The following is a 27,235-nucleotide window of genomic DNA, read 5'->3' as shown; positions in this document are numbered from 1 at the left end:
AATGAGATATTCTCAGAAGTTTGAATCATTTGGGTTGATTATATGAATAATTTTTTTATTTAGCCTCCTTTCCAAAAATGTATTCAACAAAAATCGAATTCAAGTTTGGTTTTACAAATTGGGCGTGCTATGAATTAAGCTAAACCTATTGGATGCAAAATTTGCATACCTAAGAAGAGTATAGAAAAAAAGAAAAAGAAACCTAATAGAGTGAAGGGAAAGGACAAGCATCCCTTCGGAGATCTCAAGGGACTTTCTCTCGTTCTCTCCGAACTCACACCCTTTCTCTTATTAACCCTTTTTCTCCTCTCTTCCCTTCCCAATTATTCATCCCTCATGGCCACTGCGCTTTATTCGACTCATTGTCGTTCACTCGCTACTTCCTCTTCCTCGTCGTCGTTGCAACCCTCTCCTCTGTCGTCTAACCTCGCTTACCTTCAACGCCTCACCTTCTCACAGCGCTTTCTCCCCTCCAAGGTTTCTCTCAAATCTCAACCCCAAACTTATCAGATTCCCGTTCTCACCCAGCAGCAGGAAGGTTCGCTCTTCTTCTTTGACTTTTCTTATACCCTTTTCTGAGTTTCTCTTAAATTTTTAATCTTTTCTCATGGGCACTTTCAAATACGGATTTGGGATGTGTTAGGGAGAGATGGGAGAATTGGAAATGTGTGTTTATGTCGTAATATGAGTTTATCAGGCATATATGTCCGCTTCAAATTTTATCCTGTCAACCAATCAAAAATCATCATTAGTATGACTTTTAACTGTTTATTATAAAAATTAACAAACTTACTGAATAAACCATCAGTTTAGTCTCTAAGTTGGTATATTTACACTGGTAGTGCATATATTATTTATTCTTATAATATATGGTTTGGGAAATCCTTAGTGATAGTATGTATACGGCTCGTAAATGTAGGTACAGTAGCAGCTGCTGTGACCCCTGTTGAAAACGGCACTTCTCACAAGCAGTTGAAGCCTGACTTATTGTCTGTTAAGTCCCCAGAGGAGTCTCGGGCTGAAGACGGTTTTGAAAAGGATGAAAATGAGTCCAGTGTTAGTATTACTGTTGTTGGAGCCTCTGGAGACCTTGCTAAGAAGAAGATATTCCCGGCTCTCTTTGCGCTTTACTACGAGGATTGTCTCCCTAAGGTTGGATTTGGATGGAAAATTTTCTTTTTTATTTGTGTGGTTTGGATTGAACTAAGGCTTTGGTTTATGGCAGCACTTCACCATCTATGGTTATGCACGAAGTAAGATGACTGATGCAGAACTGAGAAATATGGTTAGCAAGACCCTCACTTGTAGAATTGATAAGAGGTAATCATTATATCTCCCTTTTTACTATGCTTTTAGAGTTAGGGGACATCTTTAATGTTTGGAAACTCGTGTTATGGAATTTCAGAGAAAACTGCAATGAGAAGATGGACCAATTTCTAAAAAGATGTTTCTATCATTCTGGTCAATATGATTCTCAGGAAAACTTTGCAGCGCTAGACAAGAAGCTGAAGGAACATGAGGTAGTTGAAAAAGGAATAATCTGAAATGACGGTAGTCACTAACTTAATGTGGTTCATATTCCTCCTGTAAGAACTAAGAAGCAAGCACTGTTTTAAATGAAGTTTTTTGAAGCAGTAGTATTTTATTAATGGGAACAAAATACAATTTCTCACTTGAAAGCAAAATCACTTGTCAAGAAGCAAATGAAAAAGATGAAGAAAAAGAGGGTGGAGAATAAAGAAAACAAGAAAGACTTTGAACAAATTAGCTATTATATATTGGTTATCTCTATAGTTGATATCTGCTGCATCTTATGGCGTTTTACTTTTGGCTGTATGACCAATTGGCCATAATTCCATTGACACTCCAACTCTTTGAATATAACAATGCTAGATGACATTATTAAGAAAAAACATTTTGTTCATGTTGCAATTGGAATGAATAAGTTTAAATGTTTGGTTATTGTGTTTCCTTAGACACACTTGTATTCTTTCTTTTCTTCTCCCCCTCTGCACTTTTTTATGTTTTTTTTTTTTTGCAAGCTATTTTAATTTGCACCAAGTCTATATATGAACAGTGAAAGTACCTTATTTTTGTATTTTCTATTTTTTTTTTGTCTGCCTAGTTGAAGCTAATCTGAGCATTTTTACAATCAGACTTTAACCATACTTTTGAATATGAAAATTGTTTTTGTAGGGTGGGAGAACTTCTAATCGCCTGTTTTATCTTTCAATTCCTCCTAATATATTCATAGATGCTGTTAAATGTGCAAGCTTGTCAGCTTCTTCTGGCAATGGTTGGACCAGGGTCATTGTTGAAAAGCCTTTTGGTCGTGATTCAGATTCTTCAGCTGCATTAACTAGATCACTCAAGCAGTATCTGACAGAGGATCAAATTTTCAGGTTTTCTAACTAAAACTGATAATCTTCAATTCAACTTTAAGATTGTAAAGTACATTTTATAAAATGGGAAATATTATACAGGATTGACCACTATCTTGGGAAAGAGCTTGTGGAAAATCTTTCTGTTCTCCGATTCTCAAATCTCATCTTTGAACCATTATGGTCAAGGCAATATATAAGAAATGTACAGTTGATATTCTCAGAAGATTTTGGCACTGAAGGGCGTGGCGGGTAACCTTTATTCCTTAACAGCTTTCACACTTTCTGTTCTTATAATGGGGATTCTTATACATTTTCATATCTGTACCATGTGTAGGTACTTTGACCATTATGGTATCATAAGAGACATTATGCAGAATCATTTACTTCAAATACTAGCACTCTTTGCAATGGAAACCCCTGTTAGTTTGGATGCCGAGGATATTAGAAATGAAAAGGTCTCACATGATTATATAACTTTAACTCAATTTTCTAAATAGTCGTAGTTTTTTTTTCCACCAGAATTTCAATTACCTAATGGATGTCAGGTCAAGGTTCTTCGTTCAATGAGACCCCTGCGACTTGATGATATGGTTATAGGTCAGTATAAGAGCCACACAAGAGGAGGCGTAACATATCCAGCATACGTTGATGACAAAACTGTACCAAGCGGCAGCTTAACTCCAACATTTGCTGCAGCTGCCCTCTTCATAGATAATGCAAGATGGGATGGGGTACCTTTCCTAATGAAGGCTGGGAAAGCATTACACAACAAAAGGTAAGTGGAGGAAATAAATTTTACTTTTTTACCATGTTAGTTTAATGCCACCTTCTTTTTATACTTCTAGGTCTCCACACCCCCTTTTTAATATATTTCACTGCTATGTTGTTTTGGGTTCAGAGCTGAGATACGGGTACAGTTCAGGCATGTACCAGGTAATCTGTACAATCGGAATTTTGGTACTGATCTTGATCGGGCTACAAATGAACTTGTTATAAGAGTTCAGCCTGACGAGGCTATATATTTGAAGATAAACAACAAAGTTCCAGGTCTGGGAATGAAGTTGGACCGCAGTAATCTGAATCTTCACTACGCAGCAAGGTATTTTCCTTTTACTCTAAATTAACTTTATGGGACCCCTGAAATACACTTGTTAGATTATTAACTGACATTCACCTTATTCTCACCTTAAACTGGTGGCAAAATATGTTAACATTGATCCAATGTCCATCTAATCTTTGGGGCATGTTTTTTGCCACTCCAATGACTCCATAAATGCAGGTTATTTCGTGCTACACAAATGAAATCGGGCATTTTGGCAGGCAGATAATAAAATGTCATTTATAGATGACATTTTTGTGATCACTTTAACTTTAGCTAACATTTTAATTTTCATTTCAGATATTCAAAGGAGATTCCAGATGCTTATGAGAGGCTACTTCTGGATGCCATTGAAGGAGAAAGAAGACTCTTTATACGTAGCGATGAACTGGATGCTGCTTGGTCACTCTTTACACCTGTACTGAAGGAGCTTGAAGAGAAGAAGATAATTCCAGAGTACTATCCTTATGGTAGTAGGGGTCCTGTTGGTGCTCACTATCTTGCAGCCAGACACAATGTGCGGTGGGGTGACCTTGGGACAGACGTAGACCAATAATCCTCACTGATGTTAGCTATGATGCATGCTATTTTGTGGTTTCTTCTTGGCTTGCAGTTTCTTTTCTCATCATATTATCAGCAGATGGTTACTTCTCTGGTGGAAGACTACCAGGCACACATGAAAATCATGTAAAGCAATTAAAGCATCAAGTTTCAAAGTAGAGTAATAAAGCTCTTACATCATTGATATTTTTTTGAGTTTTTGTTGCTACTTGGGATGTGGGATTTGGGACAGTTTGGACAGGAGCAAATATTTCATTTAGTTGGCAGTCAATCTAGTTAGGTGATGTATTTTGATTTTGAATTTATGTACTCATTGCATTTTGTGAAACACAATTAAAGAGAAAACGAAGAAAGTTAGCAAGTTGGTATGAATCTCAACCCATTCAAGTCATTCTCGTTAATTTGATGGTATTACCACTATTAAACAACGAGGATATTTTTTAACAGTTCATATTCAACTGAAATTTCCTTTATCGTAGAAGTTACAAAATATTGTTTTTGTACCTGGACAATATAAATGTCGTAAAGTTAATATTGCCATAAAATTACTAAACACGCTAGCACATATTTTAAACCATGTCTACAATTTTAACGGATTATGTTCCGAAAGTCTATCAAAACATTATAAATATAAGGTCATTTAAATGTAGGTCTATATAGACCAATTTGCCTAACAGTGCTTTTTTTTTTTTTAATCTGGGAAAGAAAGTTTGGTTTGAAGAAGAGAAGATAGGAGTTTTAATGAAGGGTGCAGAGAAGGGCAAAAAGAGAGAAATAATTCTTTTATTTTTTTGGATTACCATGATCATGAGTTATGTTAAAGTATGACTTTTGCTTAAAGAGATAAATAATTTAGAAAGGTACAATGTAAAATCCATCTCCACCAAGGAATGATATTAATGATTTAATAATAAACTAAAATTACTTTTCAAGATTTTTTTGTCTTAACCTTTCGATTCATCATGAAAAAGAGATCTTGACTAATTCAGAGTTAGGTCGAAATATAAATAAAACCTGATAAAAACTATTTTCATTAGTGATCAAACTCAAATAATATCTGAACAATTTAACCTTAATTTCAACACATTAATCATTTGTGTCTAGTCCCTTGATTTCTCTTCAAGATTAAGTGTTTGTTAGATTGTAACTGAGATTAAAAACTAAAAAATTAGCATTAGAAATGTGCGTGGGAATCAATTTTTCCCTTCCACCGTGAAAGCGATGCTCAACAAACAGGCTGTTCCACCGTATCATGGAGTAATATATGTCATAATAAAGAAAGAATTATCAAAATGAAATTGAATGATTTAGAAAGAAAAGTAACACTTGAATTAGATGTATAAATTTAGAAGAAACCTTAATTTTAGTGAGAAGATTACAGTTGCATAAGAAGTGGTCCCTTTACCAGTTAAATGTTTAAAAAACATTTCATTAGTATGATCCACCCCATGTGATTCATCATTCACTTCAATAAGATGAGTACTATTAAGTAGGGAAGCAAGCTGGTGGCCAATTTATTATTCTATAAATTGACCCAACATAAGAAAAGAACACAACACTTAAACATTACAAAATCACAAAAGTATCTACAAATTAAGACCAATGCAAAGTGATAACAGCTACCATGATATTGTCATTTCTTCACAATTAACCACAAGGTAATTAAATGGCCCTCTCATATCCAAACTCAAGTTCAGATATATTACATGAAATGACCTTGCTTGATGATGCATCATTGTTAATTAATTGATTAATTGGTATCACACAACACAGTTTTTCCGCCTAAATGCAGTGCACCTTATCATTTTGCTCTGAATGACCATGCACAAGTACTATGTATGAGAAGAAGAACGTTGGAAATTACTACTTGATCCGGAAGGTTCTCTTTGAAGGGTGAGATTTAATTTGGTGGTAATTGACTAATTGGACACACCACACAACACACACTACTAATGCATTGATAAATAGACTCATCCAAGCACCTCAGGTTCATTCATTCCCACCATTCTTGACTTCTTCCTTCATTCCTTCCTTCCTTCCTTCCTCGACACACCTTATAAGAAAAGAGTTTCCACTACCTTCCTTTCTTGATACCTAACTGAACATTCTTAGAGCATCACCATTGTAGTTCAACATCATAATGATGTGAAAAATGGGAATGCTTTAAGAATTTCAGTTATGCATCAATCATGGCAGCTACTTCTTCTGACCTCGTAATATTTTGTGGGGAAAAATCTGTTTTGAATCTTTTTTTGTTATTCACTACATTTTTCATTTTAACTAATATGAACTGATAGCATCAATAAGGCTGTTTCTTTTTATGAGTTTTTCCAGTTAAGTTGATTGCTCAGTTCTAGCATTCTGTAATGAGTCTGAGGTAGGCTTGGGGTTGAAAAACTTTGCTACTGTTTCATACTGATTCTCTTCCTCAAAAGGCTTTGACACATATCCCTACATCCCAAGGTTCATCATAGAGAACATGTTCAGGTTAATTTACAGAGAAAATTATAATATAGATTTTTTTTTTCAGAAATTACTATTTTCTATATATAATGTGAATTAAAGATACATACACCTATCAGATATTTCAAATCTTCTTTTCAAAATTTGGTTGCAGATGGCATCTTGCACAATATATTGGCCATGGAGTAATTAACGTGCCATTTCAAATCTTCTAACATGGTTCACCGTTGACAATTCTTGCTCATGTTACGTAACTTCTGTTGTTATAACTAATAAGCAACCCTTCATGGCAAAGCTGCACTAGAAATGCTTCCATTGCCTCACAATTTTTTATGTTTGCTTCATGGATATTCAAATGTCAGAAATGGACGGGTATATTTGAATTTTTTTGCTGTATTATTTGCAGATAATCTAGAAACTAACCAATTAAAAGTATTAACATGATAGCTGCTGTGTTAATATGAATTTTTTTTGCAATTTATATGGAAGCTTCATATCTTAGGAACATGTTGAAACAGAGTATTTGAATCAGGTACCAGTACGACATGTGTCAAAGCCTTTTGAGGAAGAGAATCAGTATGAAGCAGTTGCAAAGTTTTTCAACCCCAAGTCAAGCCTAACTCAGATTCATTACAGAATGCCAGAACTGAGCAAGCAACTTAAATTGGAGACACTCAATATTTTTCTTTTGCATCTCTATACTTCTCTATCAGAAGGGTTTAAAAAAAAAACTATATATAGTTTCGCTCTCTCTCTCTCTCTTTTTTTCTCTGCAAAATTGTCTCTATAAGATTTGGTTAGTTTCTATATTCAGAAGAAAAAGATTGGTGCTTAATAATGGCTAGCTAAACCACATTGGTAGCACAGTGATATGATATGATATGATATGAAGTTATGAACATTTGCAATATGTTTCCTCGTAATCGTTTTCCTACTTGGGACGCACTGAATTCGGGTCATAGTATTTACAAAACTCACCGTCACCGATAAATTAGAATATTAAAATATATGTATTTAATAAAATTATTTGTCGCTATGTTAAATCTAAAAAATAAAGTAATTTTTTTTGAATTAACATCAGAAATGTTTTTTTTTTAAATATAATTACCTGTATGGATTAACTAGAAAAATATTTCCGTTTCATGAAAGATTTATTTAAAAAGAGTGATAATTTGTGTAAAATTTCTACCCAATTAACATTTGATATTCTCTCTATATCTCCCTTTTAAGGTAAAGAGTTTTACCATTCCATAATCAAGTCAAACAGGGTTATCACTTAGTAAAAAACACTACAAATTAACTAAAATAACTGGTTAAACATACCCAAAGTGTACACACACACACACAAAATACTTGATCAAATTGATATGTGAGAAGTGATTTTGAGAAATAATGAATAGTACTGATTAATATGAGCGTGTAAGTATATTGTTTATAGTTTTAACGGTGATTCTACATGTTTTGAAAGTATATCCATACATATATGTTACAAAATATAAGTTGATTTAAATATAGGCTTATATACTGACCAATTTCTCTCTAACCAAAATACCAAATGAAATGAAAGTGTGGTTTAATGCAAATAGGAGCGGATCGATTGATTACAGAGTGGAAGTAAATAAATATCTTTGGCAATGACAGATACGTGTGAATGGTGCAGAGCTCGTGTGACACTGCTATGTTTGGATGAGTGTGGCAATACACTTAGTTACCGTACATCTCAGTACTCTCTGTCTGCCACAATATTGTTACATTTTTATTTTTTGCAGTGAATTTCACTTGGACTAGTAACTAGTAAATAGAGCAAAATTCTGTCAATTTTCTAGTTATACGACACAACTTTAGCCTTGTTCAACTTGATGTGATATTTTTTTTATATAGTTGATGTGATATTTTTTTTTACTTATTTGATATATTTTATTATATTCATTTGTATAAACTTAATACAAAAAAGTATAGCATTAATAAACTTAAATTATATATACTTTGAAAATTTCGTTAGAATCTAAAAATCTAACCAGCAATGGGTAGTTTTCTGTTTCTTTTTTAACATAAAGTAATTGGTAATTAAAAGTTGATAAGTTAATTTATTAAATTATAAATATTTGATAAAATTATTTATTAAAATAAATTATAAATGTAAAATGATAAAAATAAATATATTTATATTTTTTAATTTTTAATTAATTTTAAAGTCTTATAATTTTATATTTATAGATAATTTATTTTAATTATATTTTTAGTTTCAATTATTGTATATATTTTATACTGCATGTGTATTCTATTGTTAGTCTTGTATTATATCTTAAAATATCTTTAAAAATATGTTTAAAATAAAGTAAAAACAACATACACTTAAGTAGATGTCATGCTTCTTTTAGGTTTATCAGTGTAGTAGTTTAAATATCTTGAACTAGAAATAATAGAATAAATAATATAAATAGCATAATGGTTAAAATACACAATGTCATATAAAAATAATAAAATAAACGTATCATCTATAAATATCAATACCTTGAAATATAATGTTGAATAATAAAATGAATATTATAAATAGTATAATAATTAAAATAAACAGTGTAATATATAAAAATATCCAAAAAAAGAATAATAAGAATAAGATAATTTTATTATCTACCATTATCAATAGTTTATGTAATAGAAGGGTGAAACCAATAAAAATTCTATCTTATAAGCGGAAGAAGAAGAAGAAAGTTAAACCTTATCTTATAAAAAATAGTGAAATGAAAAATTAATAAAAAAATTTAAGAATAAAAATGTAATTAAATATAAAAAAGTTAAAAGTAAATGTTTTAAAATATTTTTTTAGCTGATGAAAGAAAAATTTAATAATTAACTAAAATAGTATGTCAAGACTTATTTCGAATACACTTGACAACGCATTACCTTATGACTTATGTGATGCGTTGAGGAAGACAGTGTCGAGAAATAATATTACAACATAAATTTTTGCATCAATTTAATAATATGAAAAAATTATCTATAATCAAACAATTTTCTATGCACGCATAGAAAAATTGTCACGCTAAGCTTACTATACATAACAATTAATATTTATTATCAAATAATAGTGTAAAAATAATTTATACTATCTATATATGTATAAACTATTTGCTCTTAAAATTTAAAACAAAAGAAGGAAGATTAAACTCTTGTGAGAGCACAGGAAATAAAAGTATATAACTGAGTCAAAGATTAACAATAAATGCTAAGTACACATTTGATCTTTAACACACTTTTTTTAATATCTACTGTATTTTTTGTTATTAAAATTTATTAATTTTTTTTAAAACATTGTGAATTTCACATCATATTTAACTAATTTTTCTTGATTTTATAATTTTGAACGAATTTTAATAAATGAGAGTATGTGTCAAATAATCAATCAATTAAACCTTCCTGACTTATTGCTATATTTTCCTACTATAATTTTCTTTTGGTGCAATTTTAATTCTAATAAAAACACAAATTAAACTCTAATCAAGGATTTCATAAGAGATTGAAAGCGATGAAGGGAACGAAAGGAAAGGGAACCATCCATGTGATCATGTTACATTTGGATGAAAAGAAGAGAGATTCTTTTGTTTCAGTGATTCTACATTAGTACACAATCTTATATGGGGACTGAATCAATAAAAAAAAGACCACTTTACGACACAAAGCCAGGATTTTGCAGCCCCATGAGGATCGACCCATCCCTTATGCTCTTTACAGTAATTTATTTATTTATACATTTCTAATGGAGAGGGATAGATCTTCTTCTTGTTATTATAATTCAATCCTGAAGAATTGAATTGACAATAATTATTATTTTATGCATGTGGGATAGTATCCAGTATTTTTTAATAGATTATTGGGTATTTATTGGTTGTCGATTTTTATATCAGGACACTTATTGTTCTCCTAATTAGTTTTTAGTTGGCAATTGATAGGGAAGCGTGATTGCATAACACACAAAGGGGTTGTTACGAACAAGCTTAGAATGACAGAAATACACGAAGCACCAACATCAATGGTGCAGAGAGGAGAAGGGACCAAAGGAAGGTAGTAAAGCCCACATACCTTGAAGACTACGTTTGAGGGCAGTTTCGGAAGAGGGAAAATAGGAAGATCTGCACCAAATCTTGCTTGTGGCATTTTTCTCCCTCATGGGCAATTTTGAAAAACGAATTCCGTTACTAGAATATTCCTAGGATAGAATTGTACAAAATCTGTTATAGAAATTTCTATATAAGGCTATGTAAATAATCAAGCAGGCATCAGAAAATAAGAATTCACTTTCCTTACCTTTGTGTTTCCCTTCCTTCTCTTCATTCTGGAGGTCGCTACCCTTAAAGCCAGCTTTGGGTTCTTACCCTAATAATTGGTGCTCTCATTGATCCTCATGGCCTTCCGCAACCTCGACGAGGCCCTTGCTCGTCTTGACAATACCATGCACTCTATGACCCTCAATATGGACAAGCATCTCAATCGCCTTGCTCTTGTGCATTCCTCCACCACGCCCAACCCCACACCAGTCCCGTACCACTCCACCTCTGTTCTTGCACAAATCTGGTTTGCCCCATCACCGTATGAGGACCCTGCCGATGCCCTGTTCAAACTCACTCAAACGGGTTCAGTGCTAACATACCTGAAAGAGTTCGAAGACTTGGCTAATAGAATTATCGGCTTGCCGGTCCCCTTCTTGTTGCCTTGCTTCATCTCGGGTTTGACGCCGAAGATTCGCCGCGCAGTCCAGCCCCATCAGCCTATGACTGTGGACCAGGTCGCCGGCCTTGCGAAGATCCAGGAGCAGAAGCTATCGGACTTTCACCTGCCTCCACCGCGGCCGCGAACCCCATCGCTGGTAGCTCCACCGCCAACCCCTTTGGTTCCCCCTCGTATGGCTATGTAAATAATCAAGCAGGCATCAGAAAATAAGAATTCTCTTTCCTTACCTTTGTGTTTCCCTTCCTTCTCTTCATTCTGGAGGTCGCTACCCTTAAAGCCAGCTCTGGGTTCTTACCCTAACAATTGGTGCTCTCGTTGTGCCCTTGCCTCCTTTGCTGCCTTCTCCGCCGCGACCACCACAGGCTCCGACCGACAGGCGGCTCACCCCGGTGGAGTTAGCCTCGCGCCATGAGCACGGGCTGTGCTTCACATGCGATGAGAAGTTCCATAGAGGCCATCATTGTGCCTCTAGGGTTCATCTCTTAATCGCAGAAGATGAAGAACCCGCAAACCCATTGGGTTCTAATACAAAGCAACTTGACCCAAAGCTAGCCACACCCGTATCCAAAGAACCTGACCCAAAACCCACACCCGATCCGAACCCAAACACCACACCCGACCCAGAACCGGCCCAAACCCCATTACGTGTGATGTTCTTTCATCACGGACGCTTCGTGGAATTGCCTGGCGAGAACGCTACCACTTGGGGTCTTCTTCTCCAACACTAGTTTCGCCACCTCTATCGGAATAACAAGGGTGTTTCGCGCTTCCATATTGTTTGATTTCCTAAAGCTCCTCCTGCCTCACTACCCATTGACACACCTAGTACACTTCGTCGGCATAAACCTTGGGACCCCGATATTGTTTTTGGAGGCCTTAGTCTGAAAACCCAACACCTTGAGGACAAGGTGTTTTTGATGGGACAAGGAGTGATAGGGAAGCGTGATAGCATAGCTGACAAAGGGGTTGTTACGAACAAGCTTAGAATGACAAAAATACAGGAAGCACCAACATCAATGATGCAGAGAGGAGAAAGGACCAAAGGAAGGTAGTAAAGCCTACATACCTTGAAGACTACGTTTGAGGGCAATTTCGAAAAAGGAAAAATAGGAAGATCTGCACCAAATCATGCTTGTGGCATTTTGCTCCCTCATGGGAAATTTTGCAAAACGAATTTCGTTACTAGAATATTCCTAGGATAGAATTGTACAAAATCTGTTATAGGAATTTCTATATAAGGCTATGTAAATAATCAAGCAGGCATCAGAAAATAAGAATTCCCTTTCCTTACCTTTGTGTTTCCCTTCCTTCTCTTCATTTTAGATGTCACTGCCCTCGAAGCCAGCTCTGGGTTCTTACCCTAACAATTGGTGCTCTCATTGTGCCCTTGCCCCCTTTGCTGCCTTCTCCATTGCGACCGCCACAAGCTTTGACTGTTAGGCGTCTCACCTCGAAGGAGTTAGCCTCGCGCCATGAGCACGAGCTGTGCTTCACATGCGATGAGAAGTTCCATAGAGGCCATCGTTGTGCCTCTAGGGTTCATCTCTTAATCGCAGAAGATGAAGAACCCGCAGACCCATTTGGATTCTAATACAGTGCAACTTGACCCGAAACTAGCCACACCCATATCCGAAGGACCTGACCCAAAACTCACACCTGACCCGGACCCAAACCCCACACCTGATTTGAACCCAAACCCCACACCCGACCCAGAACTGGCCCAAACCCCATTACACGTGATGTTCTTCCATCACGGACACTTCGTGGAATTGCCGGGCGAGAACGCCATCACTTCGGATCTTCTTCCCCAACACCAGTTCCGCCACTTTTGTTTGAACAACAAGGGTGTTTTGCACTTCCATATTGCTGGATTTCCTGAAGCTCCTCTTGAATCACTACCCATTGAAACACCTAGTACACTTCATCGACATAAACCTTGGGACCCAGTATTGTTTTAGGAGGCCTTAGTCTGAAAACCCAACACCTTGAGGACAAGGTGTTTTTGATGGGGCAGAGAGTGATAGGGAAGCGTGATAGCATAGCAAACAAAGGGGTTGTTATGAACAAGCTTAGAATGACAAAAATACAGGAAGCAACTACATCAATGGTGCAGAGAGGATAAGGGACCAAAGAAAGGTAGTAAAGCCCACATACCTTGAAGACTACGTTTGAGGGCAGTTTCAGAAGAGGGAAAATAGGAAGATCTGCACCAAATCCTGCTTGTGGCATTTTGCTCCCTCATGGGCAATTTTGCAAAATGAATTTCGTTACTAGAATATTCCTAGGATAGAATTGTACAAAATCTGTTATAGAAATTTCTATATAAGGCTATGTAAATAATCAAGTAGGCATCAGAAAATAAGAATTCCCTTTCCTTACATTTGTGTTTCCCTTCCTTCTTTTCATTCTGGAGGTCGTTGCCCTCAAAGCTAGCTGTGGGTTCTTACCCTAACAGCAATGCTTTACGAGTGATGTTATATAAAACCAAACTTATATACTTACAAAATTGTGCTCACTGTTTCTCGCATGTCCCAACAAAAATATCACCATATATAAGAATGACAAAATATGTGTCCACAAAGATCTTCAGAGATTACTCTAAGTAAAATATAGAGGACTAGCTTGTACCCAGTTTAGTAAACATGAATGTGGTAAAAATCATTATACACATCTCATCCCACACATATTCATGACCTATATTTAACTTCATTTTTTTAACCTTTTACATACATTATGATTTTCCATTCTTATAGGACTTATATTTTATTATTTTACAATGAGCTTCTTAATATATGCCTCTAGCTACTTGATACAATTTGTCAATAAATTTCTTTACTATAAATTCATCGTTAATTGGAGAATATAGTTGAACTTTAGTTGTTAATTTTTCAAGTATTTTAAATTATTAAACAAAGTTACATCCATTTATATTTATTTTCATAATTTTTAAAATTTTATTTATATTTATTAAACAATCTTAAATATATATCATGTACTTGTCCTGTGGATAGGAAATGAATCTATGCGATAGAGATGGGACAAGTGTAGGAGAAGCAGTGTCCACCCTCATTTCGTTTTGTTGACACTCTTATAATGCAGACTTTAATATTTAGCATATGCATCTACCATGGTACCACTCAAAAGAGGCATGATATGGTCCACAATGAGTTCCAACTACACGACACTTTTGCTTTCAAGTTCTCCTTATTGCATAACCATAAACCATGTATCTCAGAAAACACAAAACAGATGATCAAAGGTTAAAACTAGTTAAAACACTGCGAGTGTGTTTGTGCAGCTAGCTAGCAAAACCTTCTACAATTGCTTCATCACAATATGTAGTCATATTTGTATTTTACGTAGATATAAAGTGCACACATATATATATATATATATATATATATATATATATATATATATATATATTTTACTCAGCTAGAGTGCAATTAAACTAAGAAAACTAAAAAACTAAAAAATATTTGTCGCCTTAATTTTTTATTAACAATATTTGACATTTTACCAAGTGATCATAAGATTATACTTAGTTTATATATATATATATATATAGTAACATTTTACTTTTAATTATTAATGGCATAGACATTGATGACTGATTTTCTTACGACATTGAAAATAACTACTTGTGTTGGAGATGAGACAAGGTCGGGAAAAGAAACTGACCCTAGGTCCACCTTCAATTTATTTACAAGTTTTAATGGCTTTATAGTTTAACACATGCATATACAATACATTCATGCCAATATTAATTGATTCTTACGGAGAATATGTTGTCGGCTCATTAATTCTTCAATCGACATGTGGTCTTATGTTGAACTTTAACTCCTCTCATTGCTTGGGAATTAATTATGATCTAATGCCTTTTTTTTATTCTATGATAGAGATGCTTTTCACCCTTTTCTCATAATACTATTACGATTATTATACTAGAATATATTATTTCATTATAGGTTACTAGCTAGTTTCAATGAAAAAACTAAATTTGGGTTCATAATTTTTACTTTAATGGTAGCATAACTTAATTTATGTTCTTAATTTATTTTAAGTGGGTCTCATTTTATCTCTATATTCACACAATAATTCTTATTTTAACTCGTATCTTTTTAAACAACATATAATAGTTGCTTGTCTAAAAACTATACAAAAATCCGTTTGCTCTAATAAAATTTTCAAATTATTTAATTTTTTTTACAGCTCAAATTATTTAACTTGAGAAACAACTTAAACAACTCTATTAGAAAGAGCACTTAACATTATAAGATAGTCATTGTCATAAAAGATTCCGTGTGTTCCGTATTACTTGGATACGTTATATACTATTAATTAATTATTAAACTCTTGGATACGTTATATACTATTAATTTTCTCTTTCGGTCGACAACACTGTTTTTCACAGTTTAAGCTGTTTCCATTAGCTCAACAATATTTAATTAACCATTTTCTAACAAATAAAAAACCATTCATAAATTTTACCGTAAAACTTACTAAAATAAATTATAATAAATATTTTTTGATAAATTTATTTATTAAGATTTATGAAAAAAAATATGAAAAGACTATAAACTATTTTTATAAATCTAAATATGCTACTTTCAAAATATTATTAAGAATTTTTTGTTAATAATTCATCCATATTAATAAGCTAGTTATAAAACAAAGTATAGGTTTTTAAATAATATATTTTTAGATTTTTTTTGGGTAGGCAAATAATTTTTTTCAAAGAATATAATTTTAAAATTATTATTTTTTAAGAAGATTAAATACCCATCTTTCCTTGCAGTTTATTAATTAATTCTCATGATGATAGATGAATATCTTACTTTTTCATTCCTTAATTAACTGACGTCTACTTCGTTTTATCAAATTAGTTTCTTATACTCTTAAAAATATCAATAAATGCTAACTAAACACGTTTATCAATTTCTATAAAGATATCATTTCTCATTATGGTATTTCCAATAATATCATTTTCAGAAATACTTGAGAAGATCACTTCTAAAGAATTGCCATCTTTGTGGATATGCATATACTCTTTTGTAAATTTAGTAGAAAAAAAATTTTAAATTATTAAATATATGGATATACATGGATATCTATCACCGCCAAATGCCTGAATTAATTTATAAATATGTAAATTGAAAGAAAACTTTTGTTACTTATGATAATGTGAGTTTAATGATATAAAATAAATTTATATTATCATTCAATCAGATATTATTTTTAAAATATTTTTAAAAGAAGTTAATAAACTTAAATTAGTCATAAATAATAATTTATAATAAAATAATTATAAAAAATAAAATTCTTTTTTAAAATATTTAATGTAGATACATATCTAATTAAATGTAAATAATTTCATATCAATTAATTAATTAATTTATGATATGATTTTCACGTGAGATTTTAATTAGGGAGAAATGAAGTAGGAGGGAAGCAAACTAATCCTGAACCAATCTCAATCATGAATGAATAAGACTCCTAAAAGAAGGTTTGACTTAAGAAGAAAAAGAGCTTTGATGGATTTATAATTCGACACAACATAAACATAGTAAATAGTAGTAGTACGTTGTTAAGTCACGATGGATGCCAACTCATTCTTAAGCGGTTTATTCATTCAACACTAACACATGCCAGCTCATTTCCTAAGCGGTTCTTACGTTTCACCAGTCGCCACTAGTCACCACCAACCGCGCGCATAACGCTATTTTTATTTTTCATGTTTCTCAACAAATTAAAACCTAAAACACTCTAGTCTCTTTAACACCACAGCATTATAATAAAATGATAATTTTATTATTGAGAAATATTCAACTCTTACATTGACTATCTCAATTTTTGGAGCATAGTCTTTAAAGTGCAGCTTATATATCTGTTGAACAACATATATCTATTGACCAATTGATTTTAAGATGAAATATAACATTTATAACCGTTAATTATAAAATGACTTATTGAAATCGTGGTAAAATATACGGATATATGTGTATGTTTAGTTTTTATGCACTTTTCTAAAAAAATTATGCAGTCAATTAATAAAAAATCAGTTTAGAAATATTTTTTAAAGTAATTATTAGATTACGTACAGTATATCTTTTTTTAATACTATTAATATATTCTAATTAAATTCATATGCATAAATTATAAAACTGCTAAAATTTGAATTATTATTTTTCATAAAGTTTTTAATTATTAATTTTTTAATCGACAACTGTAATTACTCCTTTTTAAAAAATAAAAAATACCGTCGTTGGTCCTTTTTACAAAGACTTTTTAGGAATTTGACTTCAGTCTTTTTTATTAGACCTCCGCCAAATTGTTTACTGTATTATTTTGTTTATAAAATTTTCCTTAATTACTTAATAATTTTTTTGATCAAAAAGTGATAAATGCAGGGCATTAATTCCTTGTATTTTTTTAATATTATTAATTGATTTTCCTAGTTGTTGTGAAATAATTGAAAAGAGATTGATGTACAAGACTAATAAATTTATCACTTTAGACGAATTATATATATATATATATAAAAGTCACAAAAGTCACACCCTTTCTCAATTTAATCAAATATAAAATGCAAAATTTTAAACTAATGGCATAAATGTTTTAAATGTCTAATTACGTGTATGAATTAACTTGAAAAAAATTAATTTGATGAAATATTGTTTTTAAATGAGTAATACTTTTTTGGCTTAATTATATTTTTAATTTCTGAAATTCAGATAAATCTATATTTAGTTCACTAAATAAAAAAAATATTTTTAATCCCTAAAGTGATAACGTTACATCGTCATTTCTTCACCATTTTTGTTAATATAAATGGGATTTTTTAAATTGTAAAGACATAAATATTTTTTAAATTTATTCTAAATTTCAAAAACTAAAAACATAATTATACCTTTTTATATATAAAATTTCGACCCAAATAACATTTGATATTCCCTGCTAAGGTAGAGTTGTTATAGTTACCATAGGAAAGCCAAAGTTATTTTTTGGACAGACATCTTTGGCAAGTAATTAGAAATTTATTGATCATCAATTGAGATAATAAATACATTATTTAACCCCATGAAAAAACAAAAACAAAAAGAAGCCCTTTTTATTGATGAGTGTAAAATCGATGGGGTGTGTTGTGGTGTGTCGTTGGGGAACTCTTGGTCCATCTTAGGAGCCATCCCACCAATCCATCACCCGACCACATTCCAAAGCCCCAACACAACACACATCCCAATTCCGAAGGTAGTACAACGAAAGTCCAACACACAAATCAAATCATACACATAACACAACACACACTCACTCTCCTTTATCCAAACACACCATAAACTCTCCATTACTCTGTTCTGTTCTGTTTCCCACCACACCACACCACCCCCCCCCCCCCCCCCCCCCCCCCCCCCCCCAATGGATTGTTGGTACTCTCCTCTCCCTCTCCATGATGAATTTGAGAAGCTTGTCATTCGAATGAACCCCCCCAGGTCAAGCTCTCAACTTTCCAACCATTTTTCTTCTTCCTTCTTTCTAATGTTGTGTTTTTTTATTCTGCTGAATAGTTTGCTTCATGTTATGTTTTTTTGCAGAGTTGCTGTGGATAACATTTCAAGCAGAACAGACACTGTGATAAAGGTTCCAAATTCACCTTTCATTGGCCTTGTCTTTTCTGCATTGCTAAAGGGTCCTTTTCTCTTTTGTGTGACCAATTTTCCTTGTGTGTTGTTGCAGGTTGATAGCGCGAACAAGCGTGGGAGCTTGTTGGAGGTGGTTCAGGTTCTTACTGATATGAATCTCAGTGTTAGAAGAGCTTATATTTCCTCTGATGGAGAATGGTTCATGGATGGTACGGTTCCCCTTCACACTTGTCAATTTTCCTTCTACCATGGCTTTTGTGAATTGTGTTTTCTGTTCTTGTGTAATCTTGTTTCATGTGGTTTTTGCTCACTGGCCAGTTTTTCATGTCACGGATCCAAATGGGAAAAAGTTTATGCAAGATGATGTAGCTGACCGCATTCAACAGGTAGTAGATCTGCAAAACCAATCTCAGACCATTTTTACTTTGACAATTTTTATGCTTGTTCATTTCCTGTATAATTTGGCATTGAAATTAGGATGATGTTTATTTGATATTTTTCTTTTTATCCCCCTAATAACAACATTCAATTATGAGTTATCATGGTTTCTTTATGCCTTTATGCTGCTCAATTTTTCAATTTTCAGCTTAGAGTTGTGTGAATTCATGACCTTGAATATCTGCTATTCAACTATTGGTCGTTATCTTTGAATGGAATAGGAGATGGAAAACAAAGGGAAGAGGAGTAGTTGGTTGGTGATTGTTTGGTCTGCATATAACTCCAAGAAAGGAAATAAAGCATGACTCTGTTTAATGATCTTTCTTTTCAACAAATCAAATTAACAATTAGTTTGAAAAAGAACCAGACAAAACAAGAAGGACTAGTTTGTTTTCATTTTGAAACTTGAATCAGCAATTTTACTCTTGCTTGTCATTACTGTCTATGGATCCATCTGAATTACTCAATTCATGCTGATAATTCTTTTTTCTTGTTTCAGTCACTGGGTCCAAGAGCCTCTAGTTTTCGATCCTTGAGAAGGTCTGTTGGGGTTCAAGCTGAAGCAGAACATACAACCATTGAATTAACTGGAAGAGACAGGCCAGGATTGCTCTCGGAAGTGTTTGCTGTTCTTGCAGACCTCAAATGCAATGTGGTAGCAGCAGAAGTCTGGACCCACAATTCAAGAATGGCATCTGTTGTTTACATCACAGATGAGGCGACGGGATTGTCCATCGACGATCCGGATCGCCTTGCCAAGATTAAGCAGCTTCTACTGTATGTGCTGAAAGGAGACATAGATAAGAAGAGCGCCAACACTGCTGTTTCTGTTGGTTCTACTCACAAGGATAGGAGGCTGCATCAATTGATGTACGCTGACCGCGATTATGACGTAGATGATGGGGATTCTGGGTCAACAAGTGACAGGAATAAGCTCCTTGTAACTGTTGATGATTGCATAGATAAGGGATACACTGTTGTGAACTTGAGGTGTCCAGACAGACCAAAGTTACTGTTTGATACCGTGTGTACACTCACAGATATGCAGTATGTTGTGTACCATGGAACTGTCATTGCTGAAGGACCAGAGGCATATCAGGTTTGTTGTTGATGTTCTTGGAATTGACATTCAATTAGTACTTGTACATCATACTTGGTTACATTACACGTCAAGTCATATTACTTGAGGAAAATCAAAACCCTATTTGTACAACTCCTTTCTATGTGGTTGCTATTGAAATTCATCACCCAAGGTACTAACTATACCATTAAACTTCACTAATATACATACATACATATATATATATATATATATATATATGTTTTTGCATTCTTTTACAGGAATATTATATAAGGCATGTGGATGGAAGTCCTATCAGTTCTGAAGCAGAAAGGCAAAGAGTGATTCATTGTTTGGAGGCTGCTATTAGGAGACGAACTTCTGAGGTATTACTACCTCACATGATTTGGATGCTAATTCACCATTCTTAAAAAATATTTATAAGTGATACTATTATTTTGCATTTGATATTGTAGGGCATAAAGCTAGAACTATGTGGGGAAGACAGGGTTGGCCTTCTGTCTGATGTAACTCGCATCTTTAGAGAAAATGGTCTTTCAGTCAACCGTGCTGAAGTTACAACCAGGGGCACCCAAGCCATGAATGTTTTCTATGTGACTGATGTATCTGGAAATCCAGTTAATAGTGAAACAATTGAAGCAGTTCGAAAAGAGATTGGCTTGACTATACTGCATGTAAAAGATGATGTCTGCTCAAAACCTCCACCCCAAGAGAGTGGAAAATTCTCTTTGTCTAATCTCTTTCGGTCAAGCTCTGAGAAATTTCTCTACAACTTGGGCCTGATGAAGTCTTATTCTTGAACCTAGAGTATTTCCATAATTAGGAGCTATATGTAATGCTCTAATTTGTAAACAGTAGATCTTAGTTTAGCCTAGTTAGTCTGCTTTGAATCCCATTGCAATGCTTTATGGTAGATCTTTCTAGATTTGGTGTAAGTTGTAATTAGATGTCAGATCCTAGAGTTTGATATAGGCATGTTTCTAAGTGAATTGTATATTAATATGCCTTTGTTACATTCTCCTGAGACTGTAATTAGATGTGAGACTGTAGAGTTTGATCTTGGCATGCTTCTTGGTGAATTGTATATTAATATGCCTTTGTTACATTCTTCTAGTCTCAAGCACAAACCTTTTCTTAATTCTTATAGGCACCACACGCTGGTTCAAGAGGGAAGGAAGACTACACTTTTCTTTTTTGGCAAACGCGTGTGGAAAACTGTGCAGGTTCAACTACAATCACTCATTTTACCTTATAGCTCTGACATGTAATCCAGAGACAGATTATATATAGGTTGAGTTATGAACGATGCCCATCAAGCATTTCTAAGCTCAAAAATCCTTTGCATATACATCACTCTAGATATTTATGCACATTTTTGTTACTTTTGTAACATTTACAGCTTGTTTGATTTTGACACAAACCCATCGCAAATGGGAAAAAAAAGTACAAATATCAATGTAAATTTGGCTTCTCAATATAGCTGCAATTTACAAAAGTTCTGAACGTCCAAGGGCATAACATTTACTAGGAATGCTAATGAGACTTTTCCTTACGCTCTTCTGCCTATTGAAATTTATCGAAATTACTGCTTGTTCCGATGGATTCTACTTTTAAATTAAGAAAAATAATATCATTAAATGAGACCATTTCTACTATATTTTCTTTTTATACATTTTTTATTTATAATTTATTCAAAATAACAAAATTGTTGAGCAAATTAAAAGACTTATTAAATGAGAAACAAAATTACTTAGTTTTATAACAAAAGAAATATTTAACTAATAATAAAATAAATATTTAAAAAATTGTATTAAATAATATATTACTAACATTTTCTTTTGATATAACAAAAGATCATGCATCAAAATACACATGATTCTCCCCTCATGAGACGAGGCAAAATCTTAGAAGTTGCGCATTGTAGATGAAAAAACAAAAGTTTGATACATCAATCATGAACTAATAAATATATTCCCACTGTTTTAAAATATTAGAAATTTTATTTATCATTTTTCTAAAAATTAAAAAAAAAATCATTTTTTTACATTTAAATATTTTCAATAAATAAAAAAATAATAATAAAGTAAAAAGATAATTTTTCTATAAAGTAAGAAAAGATAATTTACTTCCACATAATTATAAGCAATAAAAATGAAGAAATTCCATGCCAAGTAACTTATCCTTGACATGCATGAAATGGCGCTGAGGCTGAGTACTGTTGTTTCTGATGTTGGTCCGAGCTATTCGGGGAAACCCAGGTTTAGGTTCAGAATCAGAAGTGTTGCTGCCACAGTTAGAAACATGGCCTTCAGTGCAACCTTCAAAGTACTAATTGATTCCCATCTCCACGTGTAGGCTTCACCTCGAGAGGTAACAGAAAACATACTCCACTTCTTCACCTTTTTTTATTTGTGTATTATTAACTTTAATATCATTACCACTGTTTGTGTTTATTTTATATATAAATAACAATACTTTAGTTTATAGTTATTAAAAAAGTTCATACATATTTATTAATCATTAACTTTACTTTTAATTCATCAAGTTAAAAACTATTTTGCATAATCCTATGCAGAGACTTGTGTGCAAAATAATGATTTTGCACTTTTGTTTTCGTTAGGTTGTTTATATAGTAAATATTAACATTTTTTTTTGGGGGGGAAATGAAGGCTGGTAGATTCCCTTATTCTCCTGGACAAGAACCTACTTCCAGGAAATGCCGAGTTTTTGCTCTAGGTATGCATTTAGTTTATTATCTCTCTACCTATGATTATGCCCTTGGTCAGTAACTTAGCAATAGTGTATATACTTTTTGAATATTTTGTGTAAACAGTATGTAGATGCCTTATTCTTGTATTTCCTGCAAATCTTGAATAATTCATTTAGAGTTTGGTGCAGTTTCCCTATCTGCTGTCTCTTACAAATCCTAATGGCCTGAGGCTAATTGCATGGAAACTGATTGTGATTAGATTTTTGTTTTGTGTATGTATCATTGATGCTGATGCTCACTTTTCCCAGTGTATGGAGGAGGCAGGAGTAGATGGTGCACTCAGTGTGCAGCCAATTAATCATAAATTTGATCATAGTGTTATGTCACAACGTATGTTCAACAATTTTTCTACACATTTGATGTAAGAGCTCAGTTATTCAGCACTTTTATGTCAAACAATACTGAAATGATAGTTTGTATGAATGGAATATCTACTGGCAATATGATCTCAGCATTTCAAGTGTTTTACAAAGCTGGAATTGCTACAGAAGGAAGAGGATAGGGTACAGAGAGAAGGATAGGGAGAGGTTTTGCGGTTTAACAACACAATAATCGCAATGCTTGATAGGATTGGACATTCTGTTACAAAAAGGACCTTTATGTAAAAATAGAGAACTTCCCTTTTGTAATAGCAAAAAGGAAGAAAAGATCTCCAAAATCCTTGGAAAATTAAACTATATAAACTGTGGACCGTGTGAAATTACATAAACACAGGATGCAATGATTTAAAAGCTGGATCTGTCAAGTGTGTCTATTCATTCATTTTTGGAATTCTGTTCACTGTTTCTGTACTAAAAGAGGTTAGAGGCTCATATAATTTTGTCGAAGTATATAGGAGATTGGCACACTTAATTTTTTTTTTGCAAATGTAAAGAAATGTCTGTTGCATGTATCAAAGTTTTTATTTACTAATGTGGAGAACTTAACAAGACATGCTTGTGCCTTAATGATCCATCAAAGATAAGGTTAACATGAACTTTCTGGGCTGTGATGACCACATTTTGATTCAAGCAGTGTTCTGGTTTACTTGAAATGGGAAAAAGACTGCATTTTGTTTGGCATGGAGGAATAGTTTTATTTGTCATAATTTTATGAAAAGCAGTTTTAATAGGAAATACAATACCTGATAGCAAAGGAAACTTAGGAAAGTCTAATCCCAAAGTCTTGACAATTGGAATTTTTTCTCATTGGATCTCCACATACTGATCCTATATATCCAGAATAATGGCTTCATACTAGCCATCATTTTTATTCTATTTGCTTAATTACTTGAAGAAAGGAGTCCTCTTTGTTTATTTGTGCTTGTGTGTTTGCACATGTGTGTGCATTTTAAGGAGTCTTCCTCTTTAGTAAATATATATATATATATATATATATATATATATATATATATATATATATATATATATATATATATATTCCTTTTGTAATCTTGGATTTTTCAGATGCAGGTGAATAACAACCATATGTGAGAATGTGATATGTGCTTAGCTATGCTTTATCTGATTGCAGAAAATTGGAGGAAATTATTGAAAGGGATCTTATAATGAATTGCCTGGTCCATGTAACCAACCATACTAGTGAGATAAGATTATTGTTGTTGTTATTAGCTTTATTTGATTTGTTAGTTGTTATCATAATATTTGTTGCACTGTGAGTTGGATGGCCATATATTAGAGGAAAAACTTTCACTTGGACTTAATTGGAGTTCACTATAGTCATCACATCTTCCATGAATGGGTTCTTTTAATTTTTATAGTGTTATTATATGGTTTATTACTCATGTCAATTCGTTTATTGGACAGCATTTTGAAGAAATACCCGACCAAATTTGTTGGTTGTTGTCTTACTAATCCAGCAGATGATGGAAGTGGGCTTAAGCAGTTTGAAGATCTTGTTTTGAAGGTTTAATGGATTATTCTTTTTTATCAAGATAGATTATTTTATTAGAAAGCAATTGAAATTTTCTTTTTATCTGTGTTAGGATGGTTATCGTGCTGTTCGATTCAACCCATATTTGTGGCCGCCCAGGGAAAAGGTAGGCAACCCCTTTCTTTCCCACACATTTGTCTTGTCTGTTCATGATTTAGGGTGAAGATACAAAATTGAGTCATTCTTTTTTCCCCCTTATTTTTCTATATCAGTGATTAGTGGAGAAGGTAGTAATCAATAAGGAAGCCTTCCTTCCCCAAATGTGCATTGAATATTCAGTGGTGAACTGGTAATTGTATCCACCAGCCAGTATTATATACTAGGAGGAAAGTTTATAGGACTGACTTAATTGTTGGGCTGAGAGAATGGAACTTGTTATTTTAATTTCTTGTGATTAAGGGCAGATGGAAGGATATCAAGCAAGGGAAGACCCTTAGGTTTTCAGCGGACCTTTTGAAGTAAATCACAATTATATTATTGACAGGGTCTATGGATGATTAAACAGGATATCCAAAATAAAGGCTATAAATATGTTTGGCAAGAAACACAAGATTTGAATAATACTGGATTTCAGAAAATTTTTGTTACTAGGGCTGTTTATTTCTGTTTTATTCTTGCAGATGACAAATAAAGTTGGGAAGGAAATTTTCCAAAGGGCTGGAGAACTCAATGTGCCAGTGGGCTTCATGTGTATGAAGGTGTTTTTACTTCCTTTCCTTTTATTGCATATATAGAAGAACTATCTTGAAAGCTTCTTCCCCTCCCAGTAAGACAATTTTAGTTGCCATGACATTCCTACTTGTGGCTTATGGTATTACTACCCTTCTATGCAGTTGTTGGGACACATTTTTATATCAAGTTGACAAAATTAAGAATGAATGAGTTGAATAATTTCAGGGGCTTGATCTGCATATTTCTGAAATTGAGCAATTGTGCACAGAATTCCCATCAACAGTTGTATTGCTTGATCACTTGGGCTTTTGCAAACCACCAATGTAAGCCATATCTTCTGTATAAAAATCATCTCAGAGGCCCAGATATGTTCCTTTGTATGAATATTGTGTTGCAGAAATGATGAAGACGGTCTTGTCTTTTCTCAACTTTTAAATCTGTCTAGATTCCCACAAGAGTTTGATTCTTTCCTCATGAACAAAACTTCAAGGAAGCAAAGCATGCATAAAAGTTTCATTAATTACATTTTTGCTATACCGCTGATCCTTTTTTTAAATCAGACAGCAGACATAAAATTCACAAATTTGTAACTCCTGTAGATGCTTATTCTTTTTTTGCTAATACCAGACATCAACTGAAGTATTATCTTGTTAATAAAACTAGTAAAATGAAAAAAGATGTAAATTCACAACATATTAAATTTGAGATATTGATATAATTATCTAAATCCGTTTAACTTTCTGAAGTCCTTTATGAAAATAACTGTTAGTCTTTGTTTCCTTAATTATTGAAACCTCCAGCATGTGGTACTAAATTTTGATTTTTTTGGACAGGTACATTTGAAATTTAGTGCCCTTTTCAGAGTGTCAAGAGCACAGTTTCCTTATCTGGATTTGTCTCCTCTCTTATCCCAAGTTGTCTCTCACTTTGGTGCTAACCGTGTGATGTGGGGCAGGTAACTTCCAATCATACATGTGTTCAGCTAAGATAGAACTCAACTTTGTGAGGAAACAGTAGAATAGGGAAAGGGGTAAGAGAATCTTATCCATAAACAACCAAATCAACTTTTTGCCCCCTTCTTTTCCAACCGTGCTGCTACAGCGATTTTCCATTTGTTGTTGCTGAATGTGGTTACAAAGGAGCCAAAGAAGCAATGCATCTTATTGCCAAAGAGATCTCTTTGCCTTTAGCAGATTTAGAGTGAATCATGGGGAGGACAGCTACACAAATGTTCCAAAACCAATTGACTCCGGTCAAGAGTTGAGAGTGGGGATGCTGTTTGAGTTGTATAAAAAGTTTTTAGCTATTGTAGGGGAAATTAGATGTTGAATACTTGAATATAAATTACAATTGTGGCAGCACTGAAGATGCTTTTTAGTTGTCTTACTGAGCTCTTCTTGTTTTTGGTAACACGGTGACATAGCATGTTTACAACTTTTTTCTTTCTAAAAAAATCTCACTGAA

The 27,235-nt window shown here is 33.3% G+C and overlaps 2 protein-coding genes, 1 long non-coding RNA gene and 1 pseudogene across 3 annotated transcripts; all 4 read left to right on the top strand.

The window, feature by feature from the left end:
* LOC114385570 (glucose-6-phosphate 1-dehydrogenase, chloroplastic-like) lies at positions 1-4,435 on the top strand. The gene is made up of 10 exons (XM_028345638.1): positions 1-538; positions 920-1,152; positions 1,226-1,320; positions 1,406-1,520; positions 2,197-2,402; positions 2,484-2,633; positions 2,719-2,839; positions 2,930-3,159; positions 3,283-3,483; positions 3,784-4,435. Exons 1-10 carry the CDS (start codon positions 337-339, stop codon positions 4,037-4,039), a joined length of 1,809 nt encoding a protein of 602 aa, XP_028201439.1. The 5' UTR covers positions 1-336; the 3' UTR covers positions 4,040-4,435.
* A 1,587-nt stretch (positions 4,436-6,022) lies between these two features.
* LOC114385559 lies at positions 6,023-8,385 on the top strand. Its single transcript, XR_003660933.1, has 2 exons — positions 6,023-6,531; positions 6,662-8,385. It is a non-coding gene; the product is annotated as an uncharacterized LOC114385559 (long non-coding RNA).
* A 9,989-nt stretch (positions 8,386-18,374) lies between these two features.
* On the top strand, positions 18,375-21,502 carry LOC114385543 (ACT domain-containing protein ACR4-like). The gene is made up of 7 exons (XM_028345637.1): positions 18,375-18,728; positions 18,831-18,876; positions 18,973-19,087; positions 19,197-19,264; positions 19,816-20,415; positions 20,658-20,762; positions 20,853-21,502. Exons 1-7 carry the CDS (start codon positions 18,655-18,657, stop codon positions 21,195-21,197), a joined length of 1,353 nt encoding a protein of 450 aa, XP_028201438.1. The 5' UTR covers positions 18,375-18,654; the 3' UTR covers positions 21,198-21,502.
* A 1,068-nt stretch (positions 21,503-22,570) lies between these two features.
* Positions 22,571-27,161, top strand: LOC114372401 (annotated as a pseudogene).
* Positions 27,162-27,235: the final 74 nt, after the last annotated feature.

This window comes from Glycine soja, chromosome 2, assembly GCF_004193775.1.
Source record: "Glycine soja cultivar W05 chromosome 2, ASM419377v2, whole genome shotgun sequence".
Classification (NCBI taxonomy): Eukaryota; Viridiplantae; Streptophyta; class Magnoliopsida; order Fabales; family Fabaceae; genus Glycine; species Glycine soja.
Note: the sequence above shows the minus strand (reverse complement) of the source record. Positions and strands in the feature narration are given on the sequence as shown.